The sequence below is a fragment of the Hippocampus guttulatus genome, chromosome 2 (assembly GCF_054856545.1).
Source record: "Hippocampus guttulatus isolate MCC_2025c chromosome 2, RoL_Hgut_1.0, whole genome shotgun sequence".
NCBI lineage: Eukaryota > Metazoa > Chordata > Actinopteri > Syngnathiformes > Syngnathidae > Hippocampus > Hippocampus guttulatus.
Genome location: NC_141262.1, coordinates 32403863 through 32431742, shown reverse-complemented (window position 1 = coordinate 32431742; position 27880 = coordinate 32403863). Strand labels below are relative to the sequence as shown.

General features: G+C 40.6%; 1 protein-coding gene across 1 annotated transcript; it reads right to left on the bottom strand.

Moving 5' to 3' along the window:
• Positions 1-432: 432 nt before the first annotated feature.
• On the bottom strand, positions 433-26783 carry ergic1 (endoplasmic reticulum-golgi intermediate compartment 1). The gene is made up of 10 exons (XM_086105737.1): positions 26639-26783; positions 16310-16371; positions 11079-11151; positions 9863-9957; positions 7878-8002; positions 6745-6849; positions 6593-6653; positions 5089-5189; positions 4331-4453; positions 433-2157 (listed from the first exon to the last, which is right to left on the bottom strand). The coding sequence occupies exons 1-10, from the start codon at positions 26656-26658 to the stop codon at positions 2050-2052; spliced, it is 873 nt and encodes a 290-aa protein (XP_085961863.1). The 5' UTR covers positions 26659-26783; the 3' UTR covers positions 433-2049.
• Between the last annotated feature and the right edge of the window lie 1097 nt (positions 26784-27880).

Genomic DNA, 27880 nt, shown 5'->3' with positions numbered 1-27880 from the left:
CATCTATCATGAGCTTGCGTTGTTGATTGACAAGCTGAGTGATGATTCATGTTACATAGCAGGCGCATATGCACCAAAGCTGTTATTTCGTGGAGGCAGCAGCGCATTGAATATGTAGGAGGCCACCTGAGAATGAAATATGTTTGGTGAATAAAAAAAGCAGTTGAGTCACACTTAAGTGGCTCTTATCAGCGCCACACGTACGCACGGTGACGGCTTATCAAGCTCTTACAAGCTGACATCACACATGACGACCTGAACTGTAAATGAGGTGGCCGGGAGCAAGGTCCACCCCACGCACGTGCACGCACGCCAAATGAAGTTGCCCGTTTTCAGTTTGATGTACTCCGACACCTATTTCCGATGGTGTTTCTAATGTGTCACTTTTTAACCTGAATTGTCCATCTCCGACATAACACGGACAAACAACACTTTCGCTTCTGAGCTTTTATTATGAAATGAAACATCTTGTCTGTGTTCCAGACTACAAAAGTACCATATTGTGAATGGGACCTGAAATTTTGTTTTCTCAAAGAGAGTACAGAGTTGACCAAAAAAAAAAAAAAAAAAAAAGTCAACAATAAATAGTAGCTCGTTTCATCAAAATCAATGACAGTAACTTCATTGGCACCTTTACCGAACACAATAATCTGATACAAAATGGGAAATGGGTGACCTCAGTCTTTTTTTTTTTTGTTAGATAAATGTTCTGTCAATGAATAGGAAGAAACAGACAGGACAGTACTTGTTTTTCTTAAAAAAAAAAAAAACACTTGAAAAACTATGAATGAACATTACAATCATACTGAAAAGGGGGGGAAAAGTCTTTTTTTTTTTTTTAACAGGTAGCCCGAGCCATTTAAAGCCCAACAGCTTTTATTTTGACGTGGAGACTTTCCATATCCTTATGGAAGAAGGGGGGGGGGGCACTTCAGCAAAGTCATTTTAGTTTTTTCCTTCGTACAGACATGTTTAAAACCTAAACATTGACTATTTAATTCTCTGTGAAAGTTTTAACAGACACATTTCTTAACAGTCCCCTTCATCACGCCATCATTACTTTTTTAGGACTTTATTCTCAGAGAGCCTATGTTTGAGTTTTTCCTAATATTGAAACTTTATACTCATAGGTTAGGATTTTTTTTATTTGAAACATCACAAGTTCTTGAAAGATATGACTTCATACTTGTAAAACTGCTGAGGTTTAACGAGCAAAAAAGAATTTCATAGTCCTTAATATTATTCTTTAATTGTTCTTTTGTTTTTTCTTTTTAGCAATTTCAGTGTGGCCCCAATACTATTTCATCAAACTAAAAATAAAAATAAAGCATAACATTATAGACAAGTTACCAAAACTGGTTTGAAATAAAAGGGGGGGGGGGAATGTTGGATGGCAGTCATGAACTGGTAAAAGCATCCGAAAAGGGCATTGGTATGTCAAGTGAAAATGTGTAAACACTGTGAAATTGACTGTGAAATGCAGTTTTCCATTTGTGAAATTTACCAACCCACTCATTTTTGGCAGCGGAACTTATTCTTAGAAGTTGCTGAAAAACTTAACAAGTCACTGAATTTTTTTTCTCTTAGTTGGAGCGGGAGTATAATTGCAAATTTCCTATTGCTTGTAATTGCAGGTGAACACTGAACTGCTTCTTGTGGATGGCACGAATCAAAACATGGGATGATTGTGCAAACTCGAAAAGCACAATCACATTTTACATTTAAATTTCATGTTAAAAAAAAAAAAAAAGAAGTCTATTTCTGTAGCTCCCTTAGGCTGACGCCTGACTCATTCTAAAGTTGGCCAGAGGAAGCAGACATGTGATAGTCAGCATGAGCCACACGTCACCAGAGTACACCGAGCCCGAGGGCAGCGTCGCTAACCGAGATGAGAGCCACTAGCCTGAACGTTAGATTAGGTGCTTTAACCACCTTCACTCGGCACCAGGATACATTCGCTACGAGCAGGATTGGATTGAGCTAACAGGCTATTTTGTACATATAAATAATAGCGTGGGGGTGGGGGGGGGGGCGATTTTAGGTTGGGTCCTAGGAAATTTTTCCAATCTGGATCTTCTTCCAGGCCTCTGATGCGGTGAAGATGCAGGAATCAATGATGCCCGCCACTGTAAACGTCCCTCCGACGATGGCACAGATCTGTACACAAAGTAGAGCTGACAAAATGAATCGAATCCAAATTGACACACTAGATTAGCTGAACGCAATTTTTTAAATCGCAAAGGCTTACAATTTTCAAAAAGTAAATAAGAAAAGGAAAAGAAAAAAAGTTGGTTTTATGTTATGTATATTTGCTACATATAATTGTGGAAATTGTGTCTAAATCAATGCTGCCACAGTTAACTTGAGAAAGTAACCGAGTTACTTTACCGATTACTTGATTTGAAAAGAGGTCACAAAGTTAAAGATTACAAGTTACATTCAACAGATGTCGACAACCTGGCTCAACTTAAAAGTGACAACCAGTTTGGCTAATACTTGATTGTGCATTTAAGAATAAATTTTTGACTGGCCACACAAGATGTTTATAAAATGTGCCTTGTGAATGAACAGGCTACTTGTTCTTCCTGGACATATTAAATAAAAGTGTTTCTTGGCTTCACCTGACAACTATTTGACATATCGAACTTGAATAAAGCCAAGGCACAAACTTAACATTTAACATGTACATTGTTTAGAAATAACAATTACATTTGGCGACCTCATAGAGTCAATGACAGTTCTGTTCAATTCTTCTCATCATGATCCACTGTAGTCCGATGATTCCGCTTTGAGAAATAAAGTGTGAGATCAGTCGTGAGTGTAAAAATGGTTGTTTTCGAGGAACATGTCACTTGCTACAATGTGCTACTGGCATCACTGGTGTAGATAAATTCAGTGTGTGAGCCGCGCAATTCTTAACTTTTTGTCTCATGAAACATGAAAAGTTGCAGGTGATAAAGCCACAGATTTACTGGCATGATTGTCCCATTAGCATAACCCGAACCTACAGTATAAGACCAAAACCTTCACGTAGGCTAGAATAAATCTGATCGGGTTTGTCATACAGAACAATTCATTGCTTGTCTTTGTTAAAAAAAAAAACAAAAAAAAAAACACACACACACATGGCAACAGGACTTTGGAGAAAACAAAACAAAACGATGCCCACATTAAATCGAAATATTGAGGGGGGTGAGGAATCTCGATGAAATCATTCTTTAGAAAAAAAAACGAGTGACACACCATCTGTCAGCATGAAAATGCTTCTAACTGGCTAAACGATCCGTGTTGGGTGCAGTCAACACTCAGATGGAATGCAACCAAAGAGCCTCATACTTGACTCACAATTTGATGGAATGACTCACGAGTACACCGAGAGCCCACTCATTGCCTACTTTTAAGTTTGCTCGAGTCACCACGAAGCCAAAACAACACAAAGGGCCAATTAGGGCGGGGCACATCATCTAAACGGCCAATTTCGCCTTGACCGCACTGTGTCACTGTCGGAAAAAATCCTGGTGATGCAATGAAAATGTAATCTGCTGCCAGAACATGAACAAAAGTCATTTCTTCTTTTTTGGGGAATAAAAGCAAATGAAAAACCCCACAATATTTGGGGATATGATACATGCCTCATTTCATTGGAAAATGAATAACATATTCTTCCAATGAATAATATTGTTGCTGTCCAACGCAAAAATATGGAATCGATTTTCTCTTAAATTCTTGAACCGATTACACAGAGGAGGAATGATTTATGTTCTTTTGATTTGGTAAAAATGAGTGAAAAGTATTCATACGGAATATAATAAAGAGCATCATTTGGACAGCAACGATAAGTTTGACAAAGTTGTATTCAAGTATTCAAGTTAAATTAGAAAAAAAATAGTTCAATGCTTTCACTGTGACAATGTAGAAACAGTTATAAAAAAATAATCATAAATGACACGCTCTTCATTGGACAGTAGTAATAGATGCAAAAAAAGTAAATAAATTAATGTATATTTCATTTGACCAGAACATATAAATAATTCGTTAAAAACACATTGTTATTTGCTCAAAGTTTTTTTTTTTTTTTAGAAGTACGCATGACACTCAAAATAGCAAAGGTTCAGATTTGGATTCGTATTTGCACATTTTATGTACCCAAATACAAAAAACACACGCAAATATTTGAATTACAGAAGGAAGGAATGTTCCACTTTTTGCCATCGAATTGCTCTACCGTCCTCCCCGTGGCAATCTTACCATTTACAGATATGTAAACATGTCAATAAAGTGCCTTTGGGGTGACTTTCCTGGTATGAAAGCCACAGTAAGGTTCACTCACACTGGTGATGAAGCGGTAAAGGGGCTGCCTCCTCTCTGTGTACTTGACTGTGATTGGACTGAGGTCGTATCGGAACCAGATGGCCGGGATGATCCTGCCCGTGTGGCTGTACGCAACATATTCCTGCAAAAAGAGCGGGTGGTACATATTAGCGTGCTGTGGTTCTTGAGAAGCGCTCTAATCAGCAGTGTTGTACATTTTGGAATCCACTGCCGATGGCGGGTAATTGCATCCTTATCTGGAGTCCTTTCTGAGTCAGAACGGTATCGAGTCACTCGCGATTCATTCAGAACCAGCCTTAATCCAAATCAGACATGGGAACTGTGTTTTGGGTATGTCAAACGCCAAGAAGTGACTGCTGTGGTACAATTTCGACACATTTCGCACACTCTCCTTCATCGCTGACCGTGATGAGCCCAAAGCGCAGTTTTCAGAAGTGGTAACAGTGAAGTCACGCTATTAGCAAGGGATCGGGAACAAAACCTGCCGCAAATCCGTGAATAATTTATACCCTCAAAAAAGGGGGTTGAAAGAGCATAGAGATGCCGCAAGACGGCGTGATAAATGCAGGCAAATTGTAGCGGCGAGGTAGACAACACGGGGTAGAAGTGGTTGCATTGGGAGCAAATCAGAAACAGACTTGCAAATGTTGTTCAAATGTTAAATAAATAAATCGACAGCGACTGAGCGAGTATGTGGGGGTTCGCTCCACGTGTTTTTTTTTCTCCAAATAAATGAGAGGCAGAAGACGACAGCACCTTGTTGGCCACCGTGTACTGGTAGGAGAACCTCTGTTTGCCCGACAGATCTTCATAAACTGTTGGCACGATCTTCAGGATGTAGTCATGTGAGGCCAGAGCTGCAAGGGAGGGAAAAAAAAAAATGTATTTGTTATGTGACATTTTCGTCGAGAGGCTTCTAAATGTGTAAATATACAGTCGTTTTATAGATAAAGTGTCTTGGGCTGTTTGAAATCATTTGCGTCACAGTTATACCGCGGACGTCTAAGCGATCTTTTTTTTTTTTACAATATACAGGCAAGTTTGAATTTAGACTTGGACGCCATTCGTGAAGTCCAATGTGCCGCAGCATGGTGGGTAGCACCGTGGTCTGCTGGAAGAAATGCAGCGTGATCACCAGCAAGAGGAAGAGGCAGAAAAGGTCCCCAACTGAGCTCTAGTTGTGTTATAGTAGCAATCGTTTGGCAGTTTCTAAGTACCAGAACATCAATGCTACTTTTTGTAGGCCCACCTATGTTGCTTCACATGCATGTTAGCATGAAGCTAAAAATTTATGGTTTGGATAAACACTTTGGAATGCCGTTTAATTGTCCTTTGTTTTATGTGCTAGCTTCATCGTAAACTTGAGCTGGGAAAGACGGGTAAACAGCTTAAAGCAAGCACAAGGACAAGCAGGCAGGCATGCGTGTGCAGTAAACAAAGAGGAGTCCTTCACCGTTCGAGATGGTGCAGGCTACGCAGGTGGCATTAAAAACCAACGCCGTGCCGAGAATTTTTAACAAGGTGGCAAACGATCTTAAGCGCTAGGGGGGATGATTTGCACGACCTCTCAAAAGCGCCGGCATCTCCGGGGTAGGCGGTGGCGTGTTGGTCGCAATGTCAATAATGCGAGTGGAGGCCGCGGTCGTAAATTCAGCCGCCGAGACATCAGACCAAAGGAGTGCTGTGTTCATAATGCGCGCAAGGTAGGAGGACAAATAAATCTCGGCATTGACCGTGTGTGAATGAGCACCCTGTCTGCTGTACTTCCTGATTATCTAAAGCATATTTTGTACCATCAAAAGACCATCCGGCATGGCAACTTTCACATCAAAAGTGGAATATCGCTGGCTCAACCTATTTCATAGTATTGTCTGAAAACGTGAATGTGTCTTAATTCGTTCAGGATTAACGTGAGATGCATGCCATTTGGTGCAGGCACAGGCATGGTGGCCATTGGGGATTTCCCGAATGGCCGGTATATTTCCAGGAGCATCATTGCTGGAGTCCACAGCACCCAATAGGACCCAGCCTCACGCCCGTCACGGATATCCTTGACGAACCTCAGTCAGTGTCCACATACTGTACATTTGGAGTCATCTTTATTTTGTCCGAGTACGACAAGAGGTGTTTGCCCTCTTCCTAATGTCATCTGTGATGACATTTGGATCAGATTTGCATTCAGTCCGCCAGCGTTCCATCTCGCTGAATCACACGGTGTAATCGCACGCCGTGAACTGAGGTGCAGCGCGCAATTACGTACGATTCGATGCCAGTTTATCCGCTCCTCCTAAAGCATTGAAGGCGCCTTGGACTTTTTGCACCTGTGGGACAAACGAGAGATCGGGTAAGTTTGTCGATTTTGCTGTATGCTTCGCTTTTCACGTTTTGCTTTAGAAGTGTGCGATTGCCGACCTGAAGCTTCTCTCCAAATGCCAGCTTGTGGATCGTGTGAGTCATGTCGGGACTTTGGGGCTGGGCCGTGGCACTGTGTGTGGACACGTGGAAGTTTCCTGGCACCTGCTCACACAAGGGCACAAATAGAGTATGCAAATAGTGTCAACAGTCTAAGTGTGTCCACTCAGCTAAACCACAACACATTTACACTTGACGGCAATAAAAGTCAGTCCACCTGTCTGCAATAAACACTTTGGGCTGACAGCATCAGAGAGAAAATAATTTTTGTGTTTATAGTTAACAGTGTTAAACCCGCATTTTATACTTACCAAGACGTTTTTTTCCCGAAGATTTTGCCCAGGTCATATACTGACTGGGGCTAACCAATATACAGTATTTGAAAGAGTGCTAACGGTGCAATTTTACACCACCACAAACTATGGCCTAAGCGACATCAATTCGGATAACTGGCAGAATAGGATCCCAGCTGCCAATTAATTGGACGATTAAACAAACAATATAATGAATAAAATAATGCCCAAAATTGACCAATTATGGGCAGAACATTTGACTGTTTTACAATATTTTGTCCTTTGGGTTGGTTAAACATTACAACAGAAAGAAAAATCTGCAAAAATTGGCCGATTGTTTTTCGGAATTTTTAAATTATTCATTCTTATTATTGTTATTCAATATCTTTGTCTCGTGCTATAAGGCCGATTCATCAGTCAGGCAATGACACGCACTATCCAAACAATAAAAATGTTGTCAAGCAATGGAAATGAATCTAATCGAAACTTTATTCTGAAAGTTATGAAATCATGAGACTATCGACTCATTTTGGTCGGTGTCTTTGTAAATTGTATGGTGATTAAACTGTGCAGGCGAAACAAATGTTGTACATGAAAATGTAACGGATGTTAACAAACGAGTTAGCGCGTCGGAAACAAGATGTCCCTACCCCACTGTGAAACAATCACGCCCGCAAAACACATTTTACAATTATTCCATGGAAGAACGTGTTAAATGCCCAACTACTGGGTTAATGATTGTAAACCCTGAGGAGAGAATGACGCATGAGACGCTGGGAATACAAGCTGCGCTTCGCAGGACACCGCAATGGTGTGCACGTGTGTGTGGCGAGACGTTACTTTGTTGATGGCGAATTCCCCTTCGAAGCGGCAACCGGCTCCGTGGTTGAGTGCCACCTTCATGGAGTTGTCAATGTGGCCGACTTCATGGCGCCCCATCTCATCTTGGATGTCCAAACCCACCACTGAAAACGGAGAAAGAAACAATGGCGGCGCGGGGTCAGCGCGCAGCTCCATCTGTCAAGTTCCCTTTTTTGTTATTTCGACTCAAACACTAATTCGACATACAGTCCCCCGTGTAATAAAGTGCCGTACCTGATATCCTATCACAAGAAATGTATAGCAGTGAATCAACGTTCATGTGGGATTTTGATGAAATGTGGTCCAAATACAATACAATACTTCTTCATTCATACAGCGCTTTCACAACAGCTGATAGACGGAGAGGAAAGCAGATCTGGGAAATGGGCAGTTAACTTCAACTTAAAGTGTCCTTTAAGCATGAATGTAACTAAAATTAACTATCATAAATAATTATAGCGTAAATGTCTTACACCCCCCGCCCCCCTTACCCATCTTAGTAATTTCATTTCTACATGAGCTTGCGGGGTTCATTTGAAAATGTACTTATTTCTGTACTACTGTACAGTTGAAAACAGAAGAAGAAACAAACAGTTGTATGGCCATCTCAACCATTTTTAATCCAAAACTGAAATGGCCCCTGACCCAAAATGTTCCCCACCTGCGGTTGTAGGCGTCCTGAATAATCATTCAATTTCTCTATACAAAGCTATTGTTTTTCTCCAACGAGCATTTTCCACTAAACTTTAGTTTTGTGTCCATACCTATAGTGACTACCGGTATCTCATACTAAAGTTGACCCAAATAGCGAGGAAATGTTAGACTCTTTGACAGTCTCTGCGCTCTTCCGTCGTCACTAGCCACGACTTGTGTACCACCCCTGCATGCTGTTGTGTGCTGGCAGACTCGAAGTGGGCTATTTTCAGCGCCTGGCTATGTTTCGACTGCGCGCGTCGGTCGGATCTCCACTAAAGACCTCTGCATGCCTGTCTGACCTTTGACGTGGAAGGCATGTTGGACGCCTATTTGCTGCGCTCTCTTTTTTGACGGCGATCTCAAAATACAGCACAGAGATATGAAGCAGTGTTTGTCCTTTTTAAGAGATTCAAACTTGCGAGAAGTGAATCCGGGGCGGGGAGATGATGAGTACGACGTTGAGGTTATGACAGGCGGCTTCTGCTTTTCTACAGTCATGCAGCAAGATAGAGGTCAGTCAGCGGAGGGAGATGATGTCTAATAGCGGAAAAGCAACTAAAAGTGAAGGCGCTTTCCGTGATGACGTGACTCTTCTTTAATGCATTTGTGATGGATGGTGACCTTTTAAGGAGCCTGGAAAATGTACAACATAACCTCTCAGGCAGAGAATCGCAGAGTCCAAGCTGACTGAACTGCTCGATTCGTCTTGCAAAAAAATAAATAAATAAACAAACCCACCGTGAACTTTCACTAGGATGTCAGCCTGGCTTTTGTTTAGCGTGTCGTGAGTGATCTTGTCAAAACACAAGGTCAACAGCTGTTTTCCCGCATGCCAAAAACCTCTTTTTGTCAGCAATCTGGACCCGATTTTTCACACTCGCTTTGATTCGAGTCATCATTTTGTGAGTCTGTGGGCCTGAGTTTTCTCGTTGCTTGTTTGATTCATGGCAGGCGGCATAGTTTGTCAGGGCGGTCATGAAGGGAGAAAATAAACAGAGACGGCTCTTCGTCCTGACATCGCCAAGGGGGGAACCTCTTGATGTCAAAGGCAGACCTTGACCACGTGGCAGTGACACATCAAATGGGGGCAGATGAAGATATGAGTGCCACTAAGTGGGGGCATGCCAAAACACGGGCCTCGATGAAAGGGCATGGCAAAGACAAGAACGCCCAAGAGGCGATGCGACGGTATGAAACAGACAGCATGCAAATCAAAGGTTTAGAAAACGGTGCGTGCGTGTGCGTGTATATATTGTGTTTATACTCACAATCACAGTGTAAGTTTGGCAAACTGATGTTTAAACTCACTTCTATCTTCCCACCACTGTCTTTATCGGGATCATCCACATACAGTTCATTTACACTAGGAATAGAAGAAGACAGACAGTTGGAGTCATTTTTTTAAAAAACATTTTCGTTACGTACTTTACGCGAAAAACACACAACTTCAAGTTTTCTATTACTACTCCAATCGATGAACACACACATAAATAAAAATTCATTTCATTTTTCAATGAAATGTCTGTCCTTCTCTAATACTTGCCGATGTTTTCTACAGACTGTCTTTCTAATCAGTGCCTGTGGTCACTATGATTGACTCCCGTTTTCCTGTGTACAGTCTGCTTCAAGTCAATTGCCAATTCCCAAAGGGATTCAGAAATGAATTGAGAAGATACACCGGAAGCTGTGTGAAGCAAGAAGACTGGCATTCCAAGTCGTAGGACTCGCACGTCACCATAGACGTTCTTACTCGCTATCAAAATTCCGTTGGTTTTTTTCACTATTAGTAGCACCCAAATGATTTGTATTCTTGTACGACTGTTCCAAACGTAGATCTGTGATGCAACTCTGCGCCTTTGTCATCTTTTTTAGTTGAGATGGAGTGCTGGATAGTTTTTCTTTTATATTTCTTTGACCTTTTGTTGTCAAACTTGTGCCACTGTTAAAATGTTACTTTCAAATCATCGCCTTGCGGTTCATAAAGTTTTTATTCAGGCTACAGTTGGCCTACATTCCCATTATTTCAAATGTATTTTTATCTAGAGATGATTAGACGTCAGAATCTTTTAATAGTGTTTTGAGTGAACAGTGAAGACAGCCTTTTCCAGTACAGAATAGTTTTGGCTCATCCATGCATCCATCAGCCGTTGCTGTCAAACCCATATTGTGAGGATTTGCGTCTCCTTGCAAGCGTCATTTCCGTATTGTTTGTCACACACGGCTTCCTGGCTTGCCTAATTACGCATTGCCTCAGAGCACAGCAAGCCAATTTCCTGTGACAAAAGCGCACTACACTCAGCTCTGACGACACAAAGCATCAAAAGGCATTCGGCGACACCGATGATGACGTTCCGCTTATGAGCATATTGGAGTGCCGGTTTTGGATGGGTGTAGCAACTAAGTGGCCAGCGTGTCAAGGCATGTGTCGCAGCCTCCTGGGACGTGACGACATATACTTACAGAAACCTCGGCCGGGCAACCTACATTTCAGTGGCTATGAATCCTGTCAGCTCCGAGAGGAAGAGGAAGAGTATGACGACGCAGCACAGGATGGAAACTGCGGGCACAGGGGAACAGAGTGGAAATGAATATCTTTGATTCACACACACACACACACACACACATACATACACACACGCACACACACGCCCTACAAGACAGATGGCACTTCTTCAATGTCAATCTCAAATGACATCACTATTTTGAAGAGATGATGTAAACCAAATGAGCCCGTCTGCTCCACGAAGGAGACGAGGATGAGCTGCGGTGCTGAGATTAATGAAATCACAGAGGCTGTAAATAGTCTCCCTGAATAGCAGCTCGAATGGTGATGCTCATGCAAGCATGTAACCATTCTGTTACACCATTTTTAGACACCCTCCTCCACTAATTACACAGTAAATGCCATCACAACACGGCGCCAAGGAGGAGGTGAGCCCATAGAGTCCGGCAAAGCGGCCATCTTGAAATTTCCCAAGAAGACGTAAATACTCGTGACTCACAAAATCCACCTGAAATATTTTACATTTCCACGGAACTTTGGAGCTCAAACTACTGTCATTGTAACATATTTGCACAAACAGTGGCCAGGGGCATTGCCAGGAGTTCCGTACCAATGCATCCAGTGACAAAGTAAACATCAGTTTGGCCTAAAAGTTTACTCTGAATGGTTTAAGTCTGTGATTCTCAACTCGTGGAACGGGAACCAAAAGTGGGTCATGGACAGCTAATGAAAATTGAAATGCATTTTGATTTTTTTTTTTTTTTCCTGTCGACTATGGAGGTGTACCCTCCAGTAATAGAACATGTTCAGGGACTGGAAATGTTTCTCACTAGTCACGAGTATGTTTCCATCCACCTATTTTTATTGTGAAAAAAATCTTGAATGGAAACACTGGAAATTCCAACAAAAGGCCTAAGATTCGCAAAAATAGTTCATCGGCTTTGAGGTAGTGATTTTTCAGCATATGGAATGATGACAGGAGCAGAGACCACGTCGCGCGTTTTGACTGGATATTACCTCACATGTACAAATTGTAGTCACAAAAAAAAACTTGCGGTGGATGATGAGGTCAGTTGCGCTCGTGAGGGACGAAGACATTGAAATATTTCTAAAATTCATAAAAAAAAGGTGAATGGAGAACGACGCGGCAGTGTCCTTGAAGATCTTTGCCGTCTCCTTCTTATGACGGCTCAGTATTCGGACATTAGTACACGCCAGTCCAAAATGGGAGCTAGCTTCAACTCTTCGTCCTTCCCAAATCCGATCTTCCACCCAAATCAATCTGCTGAGTCAAAATTAATCCAACCTCAAAACAAATAAAAGTAACCCAATTTGCTCAAAAGCCACAGCTACCAAGAAAGTGGGTTAGGAAAACAACCCAGCATTTTTGATATGTGTAAAAAGAAGGTTAAAAATATGAATATAAGTGTTACATTGAAGTGTATGTACTAAGCCTGAGAAAAAGAGGCCAAATTTGCATTATGACTTCAATCCAGGACAGTGTTTTAGGTTACAATTCCATTGCACAAAAGAGGTGAACCTATTTTTATACTTGGACGACAGGAAAGAATGTTAAAAAGTCCTGTTACAAAATATATTTAAATAAAAAAAGAAAATGGGGAAGAAGCTGATAGGGAAGAAGCTGACGCAGTTACACAACCGGTTCTAACCACAGCGGTCAGACCGCTGCGGTGAGAAGCCTTGGCCGGCAGGCTCTCGCCCAGCAGGTGAGGCGTGTTTACGTGGCAACCGTCTCCAAGGATCACAGTCACACGACGTTGCGGTTGGCAGGGCGTCACAGTCAAACTTGCGCCTGTTGGAGGATCTACTTTGGGTAATGTTTAACTGCCAAACAACAGTGCCGCAATGACACCGGAATCAGAAATTTAGCTTGGAATGAAGACTCTAAGAGCTTTACTTCCTGAGGTTATTGGAGGGGAGGAGGGGAAAAAAAAAAAAAGTACGGGAGGAAAAAGTGACAAGTCCAGCAGTATAATTTGAGCTCATCCTTCCTTAGTGTTCACACATGGGATCACAGGAGGGGAGGGCATGTACATGACCGAGATCCCACAGAGTCCGACGCCATACTGCGCGCTCCTGTAAACAGACGCACCTTTCGACAGTTAGGCCGCCCGAGGCCTATTTTAAACACCAAACGAGAACAATGAGAGTTTTCTATCAGCTCGGGCAGGCCGAACAAATATTACGCATGACGTTGGGGGGGGGCTCCGGAAAAAACACCACCGTGGTTAAAAACGGACGTACTGTATTGTTAAATGCAAAGGAATGTGGCGCTAAAACAGACCAACTAAAGCGTGCTAGGGTTCAAATATATGGCCTTCTGTGATGTGAAGGGGGTCATTTGGAGTTCCCTCCGAGAGGCCGCTCAGCCCAATACCCGCAAAAAGCCGGTGGCCTTTACGACCAGACAGTAGATGGCGACAGGAAGGGTGGTGACTGACTACTCGCATCCTTTTCCTCTGAGGTGGGAAACCGACATATTTAACAGCCTCGCTCTCCTCCCTGTCATCCAGGAAGGTGTTTGTAATCAGCAACACTGAAACATTATGTCATTTCGCCTGCGGAGACTGGCCTTTTGTTGGACAATGCGCTTTCATCAGGTGACCGATGCGAGAAGATGACTGAGGAGCCCAAAGTGTGTCATGGGATCTTCTCAAGTGGTGAAAATTTTAAATGATTAGATGATGACTTACTGGTGACAAACGCATGACGTGGGAGGAAAAACATTCGGTATCCGAAGTGCCTGCGGCCATCTTTAACACTGTTGTCATTGTAGCTAACCAAATGGGTACAACGGCACGTGCATTCACTTCGCTATGCCATGATTATGGGCTTGAAGGGACTTGAATTGCAGCGGATCTCCGTGTACCACATTGTGCTTTAATTACTGTTCTTTAACTCATTCACTCCCAAAGACGGTTTTATACGTCTTTTCAGACTTGGTCCAGAATTGGCTGGTACTGAATGAGTTAATATGATGGAATTACTAAACTGGTTCCGTCAAACAAAGCTAAACGATGCAAAATACACACACACACACACACCTAGCTTTAGCCTACGTTCACACAATCAAAAGCTCGTAGAAGAAACAAAAAAAACTTGACGGTGGATTTTTACAAACTTTTGTGAATAAAGTCAAAACGAGCCCTGCTTTCAAACCTGCGGAACAAAAAATGTGAATGTCAGGCCAGTTCTTGGCAAGTCCACTCCTTGTCCTCCCACAGACAAAAAAAAAAAAAAGAACACCCTTTGTCTTGTATGTGTTGGTTGAGTTTAGGTTTTCGTGCAAAAAGCACAAATGCTACAACTGCGCTGTGTTCACACCAGCATTGTTTTGACGACGACATATTTGTGAAGGTTTGTTTTTCCTTTTATGTTTTCCATAACAGTGTCATTTTCAAATTACTTGCACATTTGCAAATATTTGCCTTTTCAGGCTTCAACCGGTGTTGTAGAGTGTCCAAAAATACACCGTTTGCCTATTTTCAATACAAAATGGTTTTACCCTGAAGCAATGAAATGACAAGGAAACGAGAGGAAAGAAATGTCATCTGTGCTGTATGTTGCACATAGAGCATATTTGACAATAAAGTTGACTTGATAAAAGATCATTATGATCATGATTTTCAGTTCGTTCAGACGTTGGTAGACTAAGTAACATCTTACTAAAGACGTAACGACAACATAACTAGAGTTTGGATCGTTATGAGGGAGCAATAAGGGGCTGCTGTTCTCCCCGCTTTCTGTCTCCCGCGCAGGGAGCGCAGGGGAACCTTAGGGAAGCGTATTGCTGCCACACCAGGAAAAACAAAACACGACACTTATCATGTCAAATTTAACACGTGAAAAGTGCAAAACGTGACAAAGTTGGCCTCACGCAGGATTCCTCAACTTCTGTTATTGGTCCAATCCTACAACAGGACGCAGAGGCACTTGCTTCTGAATCCAATGGCACGAAACCTGGAGTTGCTGAGCCTTTTACGAAGTCGCGGTGAACCAGATTTCCTCATACACGTGCAGCAAGTTCATGTGAGTGTATTGTTACATTGCCCGTTTTTGACCAGCACGTTTTCACATTTTTACATGCTGATATTACCTTTTGTGATAGCTATCGCCTTTCAACATGACAATTTTCACATTTTTACATGATACGTTTTTTTGGGGGGTTGGGGGGGGGGTTCCCCTGGTCTGACAGCAATTCGATTTAATTGGCTCAAAAATGTCATCACTCATCTTGTCACAATTTTTTTTTCACGAAAACGAAACAAAGTCATTCATTGATTAGATAATTAAATTGATTGACAATTTTGTGACCAAATAAAAGCCGGATGAAAAACCACAGTGACAAAATCCAATCAGATGAAGGAATCATTACCATACGCGGGTAAGAGTAAAACGAACCACTGCGACAATGGAACAGATGGGTGAAAGCGAGAAGAGAACCAATCAGAGGCCGACTGGAGCAGTGAACGGAACCCAGTCGGGTGCCGTAGCAGGGACTGCCTACTGCACTTTATTTCGATTAATGTTCAAACATGGTTACATTCATTGTAATTAATCTGGGGCAATCATGCACGTATTATTTCTTTTTTTGCTGTTGTTGGAAGGTTATTGATAGGTTTTAAGGTAAGGGTCATAATTTCAAAATTTTCTCGCATGTTAAGCTCCACTTACAAATACATGTTATACTTTTCCGTATAAAAGTTTTCATGTATGCTGAAGGAAAACCTCAACCATATTAATTATTAATTTGGTTGACAGAAAATGCCATTTTCATCGACTAGAATTAAAACTAAAACGAAAATACAATCAGATGACAAAATTATGACTCAAACTTGAATTAATTTTAGTCAAATGACTAACTAAAACAAATTTCAAATTTCTGGTAAAAATCAACTTAGCATTCAGTGATTTCCATAACATTTAGCAGAATGACATTTGTCATTTCAATGTGTTTGAGCGAGGTGCAAAATGTGAATTTTGACTTGCATTTCCATGTTAATTTGAGCAGTGTATTATTATGATTATTATCAGTTTTATTATAACTGGTCATAGTAGTAATAGTAGAATTTGGTCGGAGTGTGTCAAAGTTAAATTGAATGCAATAACCATGCAGACCATTCGACAACTGTTTTGTCAAGAAAAGGGAATTCAAGCAAAAGCAGAATGAAACTTCATGGGGTGCACTCACTGAAAGCGCCTGTGTACGTGGGCTGCGTGAGATCTTTGGGCACTTTCCTGTAGATGTCGAACCTGGGAAGAAATGGGGAGGCAAGAGGGGTGCGAGGAAAAAAAAAAAAGTTGAAAAGGTAAACATGAGCTGCTGAGAGAGGAAGAACATCGTGTACCCGTCGGGCCGTGCGATATTACGTTAGAGTGCTGGAATGTTAGCAGTGGAACGCTGCCATTACTTATACAGTCCCAGACAGCTTGCCGCAACACACACCCAGCTGTTTGCACTACATTTTTGACCTGACCTCAACGTAGCTCCCTGACATATAACATTTACACAAGAAAGCACAAGACCAACAAAAAAATAAAACAAAATCACGATAAGCTCATGATACTTTGACCAAACCACTGAACGCATCAGGACATAGCCCCAGTGATAAATCACATGGAAAAGACAACGAATCTACAAAACAGAATATGGAAAGCAGCTGCAAAAGGGAAAGGACTTGCCGGAAAGCGACACATGGTAGTTTGATCTTTTTCTTTTTGGTTTCGTTAGCAGGTCCCATTATATTGTCCACAATTCTAGAGTTTGAATCTTGTTTAAATTATCTTTGTCAAACAAAGATGTAATTGTGCAACTGCTAAATAGGCTTGACACGATTTTGGAGTCGATCACTGATCGGCGAGTTTAAAACAAACAAACAAACAAACACTAACCGATCACTGATCTGATTAGAAGATGACCCGATCTATTTAAACAACTTATTTACTCTAGTCGGACTGGCTCGGCCCACGAATAGCCAAAATGATCACATAACTGACACCTATTGTAATGCATTGGAAAAAAAAGTAATTCGACACTCAATATTCGCCTCAATAAAGTTTTTTTTTGATACCCCATGAATAAACATTACACAAATATATGCAGTACAGTAATCCCTCGTTTATCGCGGTTAATGGGGACCAAAACCACCCGCGATAAACGAAAATCCGCAAAGTAGCGACCAATTAACATATACAGGTAAAAAATAAAAATTTAAGTCCGCAAAAAGTCCGCAAACGGTCCGCAAGAAGCTGCAAAACAACAGCGAGTAACATAGAGCAACATATACAGTACTGTACTCCATGTATATATATATTTATTTATTTATTTATGAATATGTTTGAAAAAATCCGCGATGCACTGAAGCCGCGAAAAACGAACCGCGAAATAGCGAGGGATCACTGTACATAAACAAGTTACCTGTATTTAAATCGACATATTGCGCTAGCTTTTTTGGTTTGTTTTGTCACTTTGTGTTTGTTGTTACGTCCTGTGGACCTGATGTGGACTTATTTCAGCATTTTTTGGCCACGACATTCATCAAGGAGGAAACTCTGTGCTTGGTGGTTGCGCCTTCTCGGCAGCATGGGTATGATGAGAAGAAAGGAGCGTTAGCGCGGAGCGCCGATGCGGATGTGGAACTGGGAGTCGCGGCTTGGAATTGAAGTGGATTTACATGGGACAGGAGATGTGAGCCAATCTCTTTTTCGTCAATGGACGCTACAGCTTCGTGTTTGCTTTCAAAATTTAGCTTGTAGCAGACGTGTGCACATTTTCAGCATGACGTCTCTGATCCACTGGTGAAAGGACACTTTGATCCTCTCCTCTTTCATCTAGAACTGCTTCAGACAACAAAGTGTATGCAGAAAAGTGGTGAAGATTGCACGACTGTCTGTGTCCTATGTGTTGTGTTGTGTTATTTATGTTATTTTGACTTCAAAATGGCGCCGCGTGAGTGGCTGCCTTTCCAGCGGCTCCTATATTTTGTTGTTCTACTTCTTCCTTTCATAACTTTGCTGCTGTGAATCGGGAATTTCTCCATTGCGAGACTAATAAAGGTTTTCTTATCTTATCTTAGCTTGTGATCAGATCGGTTGATTTCAACTCACAGATCAATGATTGGCCCTCAAAATCCTGTTTTTGTCAAATCTATTTCTGAAAGTTCTATTTAATGTCAAAACTAATAGGTTATAGCTGGTCACGTAAGAACGCTTTAGTTTCGCCGATGCATCACAGAGGACCAACATATGTAATTATCCACCTCTGCAGTAAATTGGACCAATACCATAAAAAAGACCCCAAAATATGAATTACCGCACACCTCATCATCATACAGTGACTCCTCTACTAATGTTATTTAAGCCTATTTCAGGAGTGAAGAGGAGGGAAAATGTGTGACTTAACAACAGTACTATTTCAGTTCATGAGCTCACGCACATGTCCTTTTTGGGCTGCGATATATTTTTCAAGCCAAACGGCACCACTGACAGCACACAAGCGCTCACATACTCCTTCCTCACCTCCTGCCAAAACAGTCACATCTGTTGACATATCTTCCAGCCCGAGCTGCCAGTGAAATCATGACGGCTGAGGCAATGCAGGGTGGGGGAGGAAGTGGGAGGGAGGTGCTTCCTGTCCAGCCCGGACTCTGCTACTTCACTCGCCCCCATCAGCTCCCCCCTTTTTTGCTTTCTAGTAGGTATGCAACGATTCATCAAAAATACATTTAAACTGCTAAAACTCTGCATCGATGTTAAACAAAATATATGTAAAAATCAATATCAATATTTTGATCACAAAATGATCTGTCATGACAACAATCAAATCTATTGTACATTTATTTCTTTTCCTGTTTAATTCTGGCAAAAACAAAACAACACAAAAATGCAGTTAAACAGTCAAAATGATTTGCTCATTTACGAAAAGTTACCGTTTCGAGCAAAGACAAAATGCAGCTGTTGAAATGAAAACATCTTTTGGTCATAAAATGAGTCATTCATTTTGTGAAGAAAAAAAAGACCTCAGGAACTGAAAATTGAAAATAGAATCAAAGCATAGCTCCATCATTACATCCCTGCTTTCTACATATGCAGGGTCCAAGTGAGGTTCAGCCTCTCAGTGAGGCCACTTCCACTGAGAACTGCCTGTACTCGGGTCAGCAGAGGGCAAAGAGAAGACTGCGTGGGCTCGCTCATGAAGGGGGAGGATACTCCAGGAATCATTTCACAATTCCTGAATTGAATTCTGGACCCTCAGAACTTAGAGAACAAACCAAGTCAGTTAGGATGAGCACTTTCAGGGTTTTTCCTGCGTCCAAAATTGTGTCGCGGCCACCTCCTGCTAATTTTGTGCCGCCCCCAGCCAGGCCGATTGATATCGCTCAACAAAGCGTAAATCTCCAGTTGTGCTGATTGAGCGATTGATGTCTTTCCGTGGCAACTACGTATTTCAACTGCAGTTGCAGCATTACGCCACTATGGAGGCGCTATTTCAACAGCAGTGCCTAGGAAAAACCTGAAGCAACAACTGAAAAACAGAAACGCATCGAATCGTGTTTTTTTTACTGGCTAGTCGGTGCTATTGGTGTCCTGATTTTCCTTGGCCGCTGGAACAAACAGGTAAATATTGCATCCAATCATGTCGTGTTTATTAAAATAAACGTTTCCTTCGTGTCAAAGTCATGTTTATGATTTTTAGCGTTGCACATATGGCAGGGGACCTCAAAAACCTTTGAAAAAGCTACCTCGCCTCGGCGGAGGCTACATAAATCCGTTTCCAATTAGGAGCACAACAGCAAAAAGCCAATGTGTACGTGATTGAAACATTTCTTCTTTTTTTTAAATTCTTTTTTCATATTGTCTCAAAAACACAAAATAAAATGTAAAAAGTAAAAAGGAAAATTTAAAGGAAAATAGAACCTCAAATAAAAATACCTTGGCTGTGCTCGAGTACCCGCACTTTTGATGTTGAGCCACATTTCCACCAAGTTGCAACATTCAATTAATTTGAGTACAGTGTGCTTTTTTTTTTTTGCGCAATTTGATGATAAAAGAAGCCATAATATTGGATCTAAAAGATAATCTATAGTCAGATCTGGCAGTAGGACCGATAAATTATAGATCTGTAACAAAGGGCAAAATACACGATAAGAATGCAAGCCTGATCAGCGGTGACCTTATTTGGTCTGCACAGTGGTTAATTAAAAATGTAATGCTTTGGTGTGGCTTCTTCTTTTTCAGTCTTAAAATGTTATCATTACTGCAGAAGCGTTGAGCTGCCAATGTGGAGGACAAATATTTTCACAGGCTCATAGTTCAAACATACCTGCGAGTATAATCGAACATATTTAAATGCATTCAAACATACCCGCGAGTACGTTTGAAAGTACTCACAAATACATTCGAACCCCACAGCACTATGGGGAAAAGCTATGTTTATAGCATTTAGCCTACAAGTACATTGTGAGTGCGTTTGAACATGCGTGTGAGTACGTGTGAGCGTATTTAATTACAGTTGAACGTATTTGTGAGTACGTTTGAACGAATTTGCCAGTCGAAATGTTTTTACTCCACGTTGGCAGCTCCACATTTCCGTACATTACTGACTTGAATAGGATTGAAAAGTTTTATGTGGAATGCTCAACCCTTCTCTGGGGGAGAGATTAAAACAGCCACCTTAACGCATTGTTTTCTAGAAGGTTCGGCATTAACGTCTTTGTCATTATACAACAGGTGGGACACAATGGATCTGTCGTGTGTCTCCATTTTCAAAATGAGTCAGGTGCCATTTGACAAGCACTGATGTTGTAATTTCACATTTTGGGCAACAATGTCACATGTCACTCAGCCCACATCAGGTCTTATCGTGACCAACTACAGAAGCTTTTCATTGGCCAAAGAAAAGAAGGAAAATAGACGAAATTCAATGAGAACTGAGGTCAAGGTGACCTCGTTTGCGTGTGTGTCACAGCAATACATCTGCTTACGTTTCTGCTGATGTCTTTTTTTCTTTTTCTCCCCACTCTCTTCTTACGCATTTGTGTGTCTGAATTTCTCATGACGGCGATAAATACACGCAGAACATCGTGCGTGTCGGCCACACACTTCAGGGAGATCACACCCTTGATACGTTCATTCATTTCCTCTCCGGAGGACACTGTGTAAGCATGAATATTAATGTTGACTCGGAGAGGCCGTCCTTGGCGCTTGCAATTTCCTGAATTGCAGTTTGCACGTCTGCCTCGTTCCGTCACTTCTCTCTGCTCGCTCTCGTGTGCACCGCCTCAGTTGTGTGGTGATCAGTGAGGACATTGTGTACCGTCCAACTCTCTGCTGACCCCAACAAATGAAAACACAGCCTTGCTTCTTAAATAAGGAACCTTATCAAATGCTTCATACGAGGAAAATGAGTCAGTTGCTTACAAGTCCTGTGTCAGTAAAGTCAAGTGGGTTTTTTTTCTTTTGCTCACACGTCTGGTCCTTATCAAGCATTTGTCTTGGACTATGCACACATGATGCATCATTAAAAAGTATGGTTGGACAATTCATCGAATTCCAATGTGATTTTCAAATCACAAAGGCTGCAATACAGTTGCGGAAAGAATGCTTCATTTTAGTCGGTCAGTAGCCTTGATTTTTTATTTTTTTTTATACAGTGTGCATTGTTTTGTTTTGGGGGGGTTTCCAAGATGGCGCCTGAGTAGTCAGCCGACGGCAAGTGCTCTTCAAGAGCCTTGCTTTTTATTGTTTTTGTGATGTCGTATGGTGCTTGTTGTTAAGTCGTGTGGACCTGATGTGGACTGTTGTCAGTGTTTTTTTTTTTCCTGAAGGTGAATGGAGCACATACAGTATAAGGGACAAAATGTAGTACAGGTGGGATGCTTTAACACAAGCAAAACTCCCGTGATCACACACTATTAAATGATGTCATCAAACTTGCGTACATCTTCACGAGGAAGCACACGCTTGATGGGGTGTGATCGGACATGCTGTGCGACACATCGTTCTGGGAAAGTGTCAATCGATGGGGCAATTGAGAGTGAGGTGTGACACACGCTACTGAAACCGACGCTAATTAATTGGTCAAAGCAGTTCTGGTCCAGTGTTGCAATTGCAAGTTTTGGATGAGTCAGCGCACCATCTCAACAGGATTTGACCACTTGATAACCCCACTATTGCACAACTGCTCGGTCACAACCAAAACTACACAACAGATTGTTAGACCAGGGATCCCGCAACCGCCGGTTGCATTTGGTACCGGGACGCACAATAAGAACTTACATTAATTCCGTTGTATTTATTTTGGAATACGAAAGATATTTTATTTTGAAAAACTACCCAATTCTCCGTTACATCCGTCTGTATCACTCTTGACGCACGTCAGACCACGCTTCTCCGTCACGTGACTGATTACGCTAAAAACAAAACGCCGGAGCTTGCTAAATGAGTAAAATAAACTGCTGGACATCGCAAATGATGGCGGCCTTAAAAGTACGTTCGAGACAACAACTCTGCCGGTGTTCTGGATTCAAGTTATGGCTGAATACTCTGAGATCGCCACAATAGCACTGTTGTTATTTCCGACATGCTACCTGTGTGAGGCGGGGATTTTGAGCAGCAACGGCGACTAAAACAAAATTACGAAGTAGACTCGACATAAAGCATACACTTCAGATGTCATTGTCTCCTATTACCTCGAGATGGGACTGCCCGGTTGCAGAAAATCAAGCTCGGGGCTCACACTGATTCAGCATTGTGGTGAGTTGACATTTTCATGCACTTTGAATTTGCGCTGTATCGTATTTTGAAGGCATTAAAAATTACCATAGCGATCAGAGTGTTGCGGCCAGATTAGACGCTCCTCGTGTTTATTATTATTATCTCTCGAAAACACCAGTGTTCATGCAGCTCTTACCATATTATTTTGTAGTGTTTATCCGCCACACCTTAAATGCCGGTCCGTGAAAATATTGTCTGACATAAACCGGTCCGTTGGGCAAAAAAGGTTGGGGACCCCTGTGTTAGACTGTAATGCTTTACAGTTGCCCGATTTTGACAAGTGCAGTTATAAACTGCAGTGATATTTACAATAATAATTACATAGCAATTATATTGTTGGATTTATCGGTAAAATGTTTACGTTATGTTAAGTTTGATGAGTGATAATCAAGGAAACCACACTTCCTAAATGCTTAGTTTTGACTGAGGACCAAAGGATTTTGAAACATAATGTACAGTCACTGAGAGTCTTTCCGTCAATATTGCGATTTAACATGCAATTTTTTTTTTCAAAGTCCTCTTCCCGTGTAGATTTTGGAAACAAACACAGGCAATGAATAAATTGTTATTACAATAACAAATGTCAAATATCATAATTGGTCATTGGTATTACAAGTTAGGCTTGTGCTAAATTAAAGGCAAATAAACCATGAATTAATATGAAAGCGTGTATTTATCTACGAGAGTTGCTACCTTAAACACTTTGACTTGCAGTCTTTTAAGCGTCCACTACGACAACTTGCAAAAATTTGGCCAAACGAGCCAAGTCAGTGAGTCATACATCAGATTGCACCAATGATCCCAACAAACTTTTCAGGTTGCAAGAAACACTTTGTATATGTGCGGCCTGCACGCCTTAAGCACTGAATTTATACAGACACAATGTAAACAAATAATATACACATTTATAAAAAAAAATAAATAAAGCTGACCGACCGACTGAAATGAAGTTTTTTTGTTTGAAAAATTGCAGACAGCGATTTGAAAATTGCATTCTTCTACATTGTGAAGAAATTCAAGATATTGACTTTTGTTCAGACCGTTCAACAGTGAACACCCCACTGAAGGCATTTTAACAGCTGGAGGCAACAGTTCAAATGGAGACTTTGCCAAAGACAAATATGTACCTCCACCCAGGCTGCTGGTTCTCTGAAATACAAGTGTTGCTTATTCGTAGCTAACGCTGCAAGCTAATGCTAAACTTCACATCCAACAAACCTCAATGCAGATCTGCTTATCTTGCAGGAAGCTGCTACTGGCTCAGCCACATCCACCCATGAAAAAAATTACGTTGAACCATGATACTATTTGTTTCTTTGTTTGTTTGTTTGTTTATTGAACATAAAACATATATACAGTAATAATTTGACAGAAAATAAGGTAGATAAAAAAAGTAAAAAGAAAGAAATCAATCTTCATTCAACACAGTTATTATGTTCAAGGGAGTAGGAAGAAGTAAAAAACTTATCTAGTCCTACCCCGTTATGTGATTGTATCTAATAAATCATTTTTATATCAATCAGAAAAGAAAAAAGTAAGAAGAAAGAAGTCTCCATTAAGGCTCATACTTTACCCTTAACCGTGATATTTTTACAACTTTTGGTTTGTATCGGGATTATATACTTCCACACCCTGACACTCTTGTGTCAATTTTCTCTTGTATTCATAATGGATATTTATATACCTTTCTCTATTTATCAACTTAGTTCTGATTTATCATTATATTTAATGTTTTGAATTTATCATTTTAACTCTGATTGATGTAGGTTGTTTGTACTGTTTTTTTGAATTTGTTTTTGAACTCGGCAAGCGATTTACTCATTTTCAGGTCCGTTTCGAGATTATTCCACAGATTAACACCTTTGATAGATACACTTCTTTGCTTGATGTTTGTTCTTGTTTGGAGTTTTTTGAATAAGTTGGTACCTCTTAAATCATAGCTGCTTTCTCGAATTTCGAAAAACTTCTGAATGTTTCGGCAGAGCAGGTTATTGTGTGCTTTGTACATTAATTGGGCGATTTTAAAGTCAACCAGGTCATAAAATTTCATCGTATTTAATTTGATAAATAGTGGATTTGTGGGTTCCGTATATTTTGATCTATTAATAATTCGAATTGCTTTTTTTTGTAGGTTGAGAATAGGGAGTGTGTTTGTTTTGCAGGCATTTCCCCATATTTCCACACAGTAGGTCATATATGGTAATAATAATGAAGTGTATAATGTGTACAAAGATCTCTTATTTAGCACTTCCTTGGTTTTGTAGAGGATCCCTACGGTTTTGGCTATTTTTCTTTTTACGTTATCGATATGTGGCTTCCAACATAGTTTTGAGTCTATTACTAATCCGAGAAACTTGGTTTCATACGCTCTTTCTATCTCAATTGAGTTTACCATAATTTTAGCTTGGTGTTTGATTGGTCTTGTGCCAAAAACAATTAACTTCGATTTTTTCAGGTTAAGTGACAATTTATTTCTGTCGAACCATTTTTTCAATTTGTTTAATTTGTTTTCTACGGTTGTCAGGAGCTGTTTCAGATTTATTCCAGAACAGTAGAAAGTTGTATCATCAGCAAATAGGACACATTTAAATTGTTTTGATCACTTTTATTACTGTTTCTCACAACAATTAGGAAACACAAAAATCTTTCTTTTATAGTTGTTCAAAATCAGGACCAAGAGAACACTGCAGAATTGAGTGGTCATTTATTTGAATGAAGTTAGGCTATATTCTCGTTCCGTGTGTGTATTCCACGCGCTCATACTTGCACGCACCTGTGTGCGCTTATAGTTTGTTTGTTTAGCTCTATCATTTCAGAGATATTCAGGCTCGGGCAGTTGCTGTGTTCTCTTTGGTCATATTTATTATTTTATTATAACTCGCAGCACTTCAGTATATTTTTTCCTACGGGTGGGCTTATATACTGCAGAAAACAGGGGTCCCATTACAGTAATTCATTGGGGATCAGCAGGAAATGACACGTTAACATTGTGCGCTCCTATTCATCTGTGCTAACACTGCAGCTCTGCTTACCTTTTGGCTTTCCTTTAAAAATAAGAATAAAAAGTACAACTATCCAAAATACCCCCCCCCCGGATAATTTTAAAAAAGTGAATCAAACCTGAGAAATAGGTATGAATTTCTTGACTAGAACACATTTCTGATGATACCCACCAACTAGTGACCATATTGCTAATGTAAGCTTTTTACCCATTCTAAACGTAGAGCAATCCATCTAAAACCTACGAACCCCTCAACTTACACTAATTTTGTGTCAACACCTTTTGTTTTAATTGAGAGTGTGCGTTTGTGACCGTTTCAACAGCTTGTAGGAGTGACCACTAAGTCTGGCTCTCAGGTATCAATGGAGAGGCCCTGCAGCGTCAACAAACCGATACTTTGTTGCTGCAAAGCCATTAGTATGTTCTCTGTGCCTTTTGCACTGTTTTGTGAATTGAATTCACAACGCATGACCCTGACGAACGAGAAATATGCAAAGGAGTCGAGCAGCGTTAGCGTGAGCCCTGAGGCTAGTAAAATCATTTTTTTCCCCACGCCTGGTAAACCTATGGAGGGGGGGACATACACAAAGCATCTACGGAGCAACAAAACAACGTCACAGTGAAGTCTATTCATGCCAGACGTGACCACGGAACAACTTGGAGTGGCTCATCGGTAGAGCTGCAGGGATGCGAGGTAAAAGCCTCACATCCGAGCCAAAATAGAAGCGGAAATCAAGTACTCACCTCCTAACATCGAAAGGCATGATGCTGGCACAGATAAAAGAGGGGTGGATTCGCGGACAAAGCCAGAAACGATAGAGAGCACTAGGATCTTCTCTGAGCTACCGGTGGTTCAGCGGTACCGGGGCTGACGTCAGCTTAGTACGCTTTGCACAATGTGATTGGCGGAGAGCTGCTTCCGGTTGGTCGTGATTCTCTTTCCCGTGGCAAAGGAACGCTGGAATTAAAGGCCAAGTGTGAAGGAATATCATGAAATGCCAAATAGGGTCACAATGAAAGTACTTAAACATTGTCCACCAAATAAAGCATGAAATTAAATTCATACAATTTGCCTGGGTGCAATTAAAATGTAAACATTGACTGTTCTGTCAGTTCAAATCAATGTTATCTGCACAATAACAAAAAAAAACGTGAACAAAATTAAATATAAAAATTAAATCCAGTATTAATATTGAATCTTTCCACGTATCCCCCTCTCTTCATATACAGTGTATATATATATATATATATATATATATATATATATATATATATATATATACGGTATATGCATGTACTGTATATACATATACACACACACACGCGCGCGTTGCCCTGTAGCCCTTGCAATGTGCCTATACATATAATTATATGACAATAGAATATTAAATGAAACGTTTGAATTTTTTTACTTTTATTTGTACCTCTATAAATCTATTTGTATATGTAATTTTGTGTTTAAAATGTTAAGCGCTTTGTTACAGCTGCCGCTGTTGTGAATGCGCTATATAAATCAGCATGTATTGTATTGTATTGTATTGTATTGTAAACCGTATTTTTCAGATTGAGAAATTTGTATGATTTTGCTTCTGTACCCCAAATGTTTTTGTCATACTATGACTAAACCCTGACACATACATGTTGATGATTCGCCATAAGTAGAATTTAAGACATCTGATTATACACTGCAATTAATTTTATTTTGTTTTTTTTAATTTGAACATTTACTTCTTATGTAAGTGATATTGAAGCTGATATCCAAAATAAAATTGCATTTGTTGCCTTGAAAATAAAGAAGCAATAAAAATGTAAAAAAAAAAAATCAAAATAAGAATTAACCTACCTGTTCTCGTTTTGGCATGGCTGTGGTGCATGTTACTGATTTTGGAAAATAAATTATTCCATTTTAATTTATTCAAATAAATTATTCTCCACATACCCCCTGCAATGAATGTGTGCCCTGTGATTGGCTGGCAAACAGTTCCG

Coding starts and splice junctions, on each gene's coding strand:
- ergic1 (XM_086105737.1), bottom strand. CDS start 26,658: ATGCCTTTCGATGTTAGGAG. Junction 16,372..26,638: donor ATGCCTTTCGATGTTAGGAG/GTGAGTACTTGA, acceptor ATTTCTTCCCAG/GTTCGACATCTACAGGAAAG. Junction 6,850..7,877: donor GGGAATTCGCCATCAACAAA/GTAACGTCTCGC, acceptor TTGTGTGAGCAG/GTGCCAGGAAACTTCCACGT.